This window comes from Pholcus phalangioides, unplaced genomic scaffold, assembly GCF_987345545.1.
Source record: "Pholcus phalangioides strain wild (caught in Gottingen) unplaced genomic scaffold, Ppha-v1.0 ptg000007l_1, whole genome shotgun sequence".
In the NCBI taxonomy this organism is placed as follows: Eukaryota; Metazoa; Arthropoda; class Arachnida; order Araneae; family Pholcidae; genus Pholcus; species Pholcus phalangioides.
The window spans coordinates 59,197,463-59,204,548 of NW_028301600.1; the positions used below are offsets into that span (position 1 = coordinate 59,197,463).

Below are 7,086 nucleotides of genomic sequence, written 5' to 3' on the forward strand. Positions count from 1 at the left end.
TTTGATTTAAACCAGGATTGTTTTTTTTTCTTGGTATAAATAGCACTTACATTAATAACATAACATTTTGAGAAAAAAACATACAATCTCATACCATTTGAAGATATACCATCAGAATGTACCCCCCAAAAATAGAAAATGTGATAAGAATGAAGAATTTTGGCTAATGAACCAATATATTTTTCAAGGGATAAAGGGTGCTGATGAAGCTCAGCAGGACATGGATCCCAGCTCTGAAGAGTCTGATCCCAGAACAGAGTGGGCCATTAACAAAATCAGGAAGTCAACCAATTGGATTGCTCGCCACTTCTCCAAGGACATAAAGATGCCACTCATGGGACATCAACAATTTGATATCCAGTACAACCAATCAGAAAAAGCAGCCCCTGACAGGCTGAAAAAGCATAAGCACACGTGATCATCATTTTGTCAGCTGTTGAAAAGTCTTGGATTTCCTGCTAAAAAGCAAATTTTCAAATTTAGTATCAAGTCATGACACCTCTTGATGATGGCCACCGCTTTATTAGGAAAACATTGAATAAAATTAACTAGTACCAATGATGGCATTTTGAACTCTTTCAATCAACGTGGATTGCTTGAAGATTAGTAACTTTGGTGCAAGTGGTACAAGTTTCCAAAATCAAGAAAATGTTTTTTGGTTTTTGCAAAAAAAAGTATAATTCTTTAACCCAGTCCTTAATATCGCTCTGGAAATGAAATGATTGAATTGAACTTTCTTTGCTATTGTGAAAACTCATTGAATCAGATTGAGAAAATGGCAGAAAAAAAATCAAGAGAAGAAACAATATTTGTAAAATACAAATTGTGAGTGGATAAAAAGGGGTTTGTAAAATAGAGTGGATTTTAACATTATTTCATCATTAACATTATTTAATGTTCGGTATTAGAGGACTAGTTTGTAAAAATGTGTCAGTTCTTGTGAATTGGAGGTTCCAGATTCAAGCAGCAACTGCATTGCTGTAACTAGGCGTCAGGATCATTTTTGTCATAATTTTGCTGCCCCCTTCCACTGTTAAGAGGAGGAGGCGGCAGCAAATTGGAGGGGGATTTGCATACAATAACTTTTTTTTTTTTGTTGGTTCCCTAAAATTCCCCCCCCCAAGATTGCCAACCAGGTGAATGTTGACATGCCCCCCCCCCTTGACCCTGGGTGACTGTATGAGCATTTACTAGGTAACTTGGTCAGAAATAAATTTAGAAAACTTAGATTGAATTTTTATTAAGTTTCAATTATAAGTTTAATAGTATCCTTCTTTAATAAGTGCTTCTCGAAATATTTGTTCTGTAGCCATCACTAACAGTCTGAATTACAAAAATGTTTTTTAATTGACAAAAAAAATAGTCTGTAATTGTTTTATTCAATTTCTTACTTTTCATAAATTTCATATTGAAAGACAATATATTTTTTCAAAGCTGACACATTTCAGCTACCTAATGAATGTCGTTATTAAAGGCAAATGAGTCATATTTAAGTATTTAGTTTGTCTTTTAAAAAGTTTTTTCTTTGATAACTTCATTTCAACTTAATGCTTTTAAACGTGTTAAGAAATCTAGTCTTTAAAATTTTTTTCTTGAAGTCTTAGATTGCATATGTTTTTATATATTATACTCTTTATGAAAAGCTTACCCACTTCAGTATCATAATCTGTTATCTTTCATACTATCATCTTGCTTATTCTATTTTATACCAGGTGGCCAATACAGATCTTGGATGGGCTTTAGGCATGATGATTAATGCAACAAATGTGATTCCTGCTGAAAAACCATCTCCACCATTTCTTTCAGATGTTGTTTTGATTGTTACTTTGTTATGTTGTTGTTTCATTTTGTTACTTGGCATATTATTAATAAGAAGTCATGTGAAAGAAAGGTGGATGAAACGCCAAAGACTGAGGCTGATAGATGATAACTGATTTTCATATTTTTACAAATATATATAAATAAATACTTGATTATCAGTGTTAAATTGATGAAACTCGCTGTTGAAAATATTGAATTTTTCTTATGTAAAAAAGTATAATATGAGTTATGAAATATATTTTTTCCAGAAAATTAATTTATTTTTCATGTTTTCTAAGACTTATATCTTAGACAGTCTCTCACAAAAATCTCAAAAGCAAATCACATGGTGGATCTTGAAGGAAAAAGCATTCTATCATTTATCTTTGACTTAATCAAACTTATGTTTAAAATTACACTGTTCAACAAATTTTCATGAAGCCTTTGTAAATGCATTAAAATGAGTTCATTTATATTTCTATGACCACATAATGGAGCAGAATATTACCATATCACTATAAATCATTACCTCTAGTATATGCAATAAGTGCCCGAGTGGTACAAAGATAAGATGCTCGTCTTCCACCGTAAAGGTTGTCACCAGGTCCATAGATTCGATCCTGAGGAAGAACATAGATAGCAAAGTCTTTTCTAATGAACTTAGCTCGCCACCTATAAATGCTCCTTTATTTCCAACTCAACTCCATCGGTAGTAAATTGCTGTACAGCCATATGATCGGAGTTGGTAAAGTAGTATTTGAAATAGAAGATGTGAGACAGTGACATTAATGAAATACACAGTTCATGGTTATTAGGTGTAATTTGCAAAAATCTTCCACACATTTATTGGCAATTTTTATCACAAACTATTATATACATGGCCAAAATATATAAATGGCTATATTTATTTCATATTGGGTGCTTTCTTTCTGTCTGCTGTTTGTATTGTGTCTCTGAAGCATCTCTTTTGATTGTTCAGTAGTAATCTCCTAATAATGCCGGGCTCTGTTTCTTTTCATACCTTTTTTAATGGCAGTAATGCCCTAGTAAAATCTCTGTTCATCACGAGGAAAAATCAGAATTATTTGAAGGACAATATTGTCTCGGCATCACTTGCTCTTACATCACAGTGCAAGTGATACTCTTTTGGTGTTTCTGGAGTTGGTAGACTTTTTCCATGTGGAGCAGGTCGAATGGCTGAGGGATTTTTGGATATAGGTTTGGATATATAGGTTATATTCTTCCTCTACTTCTTAGATATCCCTTGCCAAATAGATGGTATAACATAGAAATAGCAGTGTGTTGGATGATTTGTGAATTCTCTCCAGATCATTTTGGGCACTGCAAAAAAACATTGAATAACTTTTACCATTAATCCAATTTCACAAGTGTTGCAAACAATATGCAGTGATTATGATTTATCTCGGTCTCTGATTCAACATCCAAGATAATAGTAATATGCCATTTCAATCAGTGGCATGATCATGTGTTTTATGACTGGAAAGGGTTATCTCGCCACACACCCTTAGCCAGCAGCGTGCACAAGATTCAATGTGGAGGGGTTTCAACTTTTTTCTTCCTATGAGGGGGTTTCATTTCGTTATGCAGTACCTGGGGCACCCCCCCCCCAAGTACTCCCCACCCAGACTATTTCTAGTGGTCTGATTTTTTTGTCACATCATCTATTTAAAACTGATAGCAGTAATTGAAAAGATAGTGTCATGTTAGCTACACAATATTTAAATTCTTCAGTAAGTTATTGTCGTTTATTCCTTTTGGGATTTCATGCCTCTTCACACTTTTCTGATAAGCTGTCTATATGCATTCACATTGCAAATTACTTTTTTCGCTGTGATTGGTTTGATATTTTCAAAAAAATAAAATCAAGAATGTACAGGGTGTTTCAAAAAGAATCATCCGATTTTTAAAAAATCATAACTATTCAGCTTTTAATCCATTTTGATCAAATAATGTATAGGTAGAAAGAGGAAAATCTCGAGTTTCATGCAGTTGCAGACAGGTAATGGTAATTTTCTTCCTTTGGCCGCCACTTTAGTGTTTGTCAATATTGGCTTTTCCCACAGTTAAAAACCGATTCGGATGACTTCATTTTCCAGCAGGACGGGACACCACCACACTGAAGCTTGGACATTTGAGAATTTTTGAACAATCGCATTCCTAAACCATGGATTGGCACTGTACTAATACTTTATTAATCATCTTTCTATACTGTCCCTCCCACCCTTGTTTCTTTTCTTTTCCCTTTTTAACGTGCGAAACAGCACCATATTTATCACCTGTACGTCTAATACAGATCATGCAAATTTATCGCCAGTTTGTACGGGAAGTGGTTAAAAAAAGGCAAAGGAATTTATGGTAGACGAAAGGTATTTTTTAAAAACATCGTTACCAAATACAAACGTATTGTATTTTATATGATCAAAGTGGGTGTTGGATTGATTTGCACGTTTTAGAGTAGCGGTTCTCAACCTTTTCTGAAACGCGGAGCCCTTTTCAGTGTATAATTTCTATGCCGGAGCCCTGTATAACTCGAGGAGCCCTTTAGGCCTCTTTTTTTGTTTGTTTATCAAATTTATTGATTTATTTTATCCTCGTGTGGCCGCGGAGCCTCTGGGAAATGCATATGGAGCACCGGTTGAGAACCGCTGTTCTAGAGCATAGTTTCCCAACCTTTTTTGTCCCATCACCCCCTTCAGAAATGTTTTTCTCCCAACGCAATCTAACCCATAGAATCTTATGTTATACCCGTAGCTTCTACCGCCCCTGGAACATTCCATCGCCCCCAGGGGGTGTTAACATCCACGTTGGGAATCACTAGAGTATCAGCAGAATCTGGCAAAAACAATAGCTGTTGTGGCTTTCGACAATACTGTTAATATACTGCCATTTCTTTCTATTTGTATTACATTTCATGAACTGTTGCTTATAATATTCTTTTTTAACTAATTTAATACGTGTTTTTAAGTATTAAATTAGCTAGCTTTTGCACCCTTAATGCCTTAGTTTTTAATTGTACTTTCTTCTTTCCATAAATTGTCTTTTTTAGTGCCTTTTTGCCTGCCGACTTTGACCATTTTTAGTGTAAACTTCCGGGCTCTATTAATAACAAAGCCTAGTGACCGAAAGCACAACAGATCGTACGATAGTGAGAATTATCGTAAACCGGAAAGCAACGTGATTGGCTGAATAGGGCTCTTCATTGAAACACATCGTATAATCGCGGAATAGCGGTGCACTCTAAGGAGGAATACACGTATATTTCTTCTCAATGGGTGCACTTAGGGCCGGATTTGGTTGTGACCTAGGCTGACCGTTTCCTCGAGAGAAATACGGGAAATTGGGATTCCAATGGACATCGCCAATTACCGCCAAGAACTACGCCAAAAGTGCACAAAGTTGCCAAATATTGCTGAAATTATGGAAAAATCGCAATGGCAGGAAGCGCGCAATGGCAAAGCGTTACTGCAAATTGCAGATTAAAATGAATTCCACGAAATAAAACTTTCAACGAGACAAATGTGGGAGATTAATGTTCTTATTTTTTGTTGTAATTATAATTTATGAGCTGAAAAATAATTTCAATCTTTGACTTCAATAAAGAATAAAAATCTAAGTAGTCGGCATGAAAAAACCGGGACTGTCCCGGGAAATACGGGACGTATGGTCACGTTACGCACTGGACTGATAAATTTTTGGGGCCACAGAAGAGAATAAATATTTCCATTACATTTTCACTAACAAAGTACGTAATATTTTAAATCTGTCCAAGACAGGAAACCCTTAAAGGCATCGAGTCCTCAGTATTAGAGTTTCACCCCCCACCCCCCAAATATCATGATAACAAGAAAACGCTCCCAAGCTGAACTCATAGAATTCGACGAAAATTTTACAGGCGTGAGTAGATGGCTCAAAATATGTACTGTGAAAAAAGTAGCTGCGCAATTGCATTATAGGAGAGGGATAAATTAATGTTGAAAATTGGGTCTGGGATGCCAAACCCGCACAGTTAGCATCAATTGGTGTGAAAGAAACTCTTTCATTTTAGTAGATATTGTACTATAAATTTCAAACATTTTGTCCTGCTCCTAGCTTGCAATTTAGTAACTACACAAAGAAAGTTTTAGGCGCCATGGTGCTATGGCGTCGATAGCCATCGCTAAGAAGCGGGAGAGTTCCAATTTCCTGTCCAGTTTAATAATAATAAGAGAAAAAGGAAAGGAGCCTTTAGCCATTTAAATGTACAAAACATGCTCTTTTGCCTCCATCATCAACACTCCTTAATTTCATGGCCATTTACTTAAAAGGCCCCTTCAAAGATTGCGTAATAGCCGCTCCGTATTCTTCTTTTCTCTCTCTCCCCCCCTATAATACTGAAACCTATCCAGTGCCGTCTTAACGCATGGGCCCACCCGGGCACGGCCCGGGGGCCTCAAGAGAAGAGGGGCCTCACAAAAACGAGAACCAGTTGAAATTTTCGAAAATTGGCCAGGCAGGGCCTCAGAAAAATCACTTGGCCCGGTGGCCCATGATGCCCTTAAGACGGCCCTGAACCTATCTCTTGACTATTGTATTGCCACCTGCAGGCAATTGACTTTATGACTTTATTTTCATCTATTTACGCATCCCTTCCATGGGAATATGTGCCTTTTCTGACTTTCTTTGCTTCCTCTCTTCTTTCTTTTCCTTCTCTTTTTTGTACAAACCCCCCACAGGGAAAACGTCTTCCTCCCATATGCTTCGAAATATCGTGGGGGTGAACTTGACCAATGATGGTACCAATGATGGGTGAACTTGACCAATATTAATACTAATTTGTACCTACGTAATCCTCATCACCCAATAGAAGGATCTTTCTTTGAAACCGAACTACCAATTGGAAAAAGGGGGTTGGTGCCCCTCAAAACTTTACTTTGGAAGTTTTTAAAAAAATCGAAGACAGATTGATTAGTGCAAGTTAAGAAAAAGGTCAGTGCATGTTAGAAATGAAATTAAGAAAAGGATGTAGTACTTAGAATTTGTTTTTTAGACAGGGTAGGTTTTCACCGGACGCTGGGATCATCCGTGACAAAAGGGATGGAGGAAAGGTAGGACAGAAATTCTTACCACACTTTAAGTAAATTATGCAGGTTTAATTAACACCCAAACTATGAGAGATTAACGGGGGAGATGGCGAGATTAAATATAATGAGTGTTTAAAGGGAAAGAGAGTTATTCCAACACCAAGATAAAAAATATTATAATTGAACATATAGTATTCTATGTATT

General features: G+C 36.3%; 1 protein-coding gene across 7 annotated transcripts in view; it reads left to right on the top strand.

Moving 5' to 3' along the window:
* The window catches only part of LOC149085558 (ectonucleoside triphosphate diphosphohydrolase 1-like), a 67,103-nt gene extending 65,116 nt beyond the window's left edge, over positions 1-1,987 (top strand). For all 7 annotated transcript variants that reach the window (XM_089233647.1, XM_089233652.1, XM_089233650.1 and 4 more), the window contains one exon: positions 1,713-1,987. In XM_089233647.1, the coding sequence (XP_089089773.1) occupies positions 1,713-1,934 (222 nt within the window). In that variant the 3' untranslated portion in view covers positions 1,935-1,987. The remainder of the gene's footprint in view (positions 1-1,712) is intronic.
* The last annotated feature ends 5,099 nt before the right edge of the window (positions 1,988-7,086 follow it).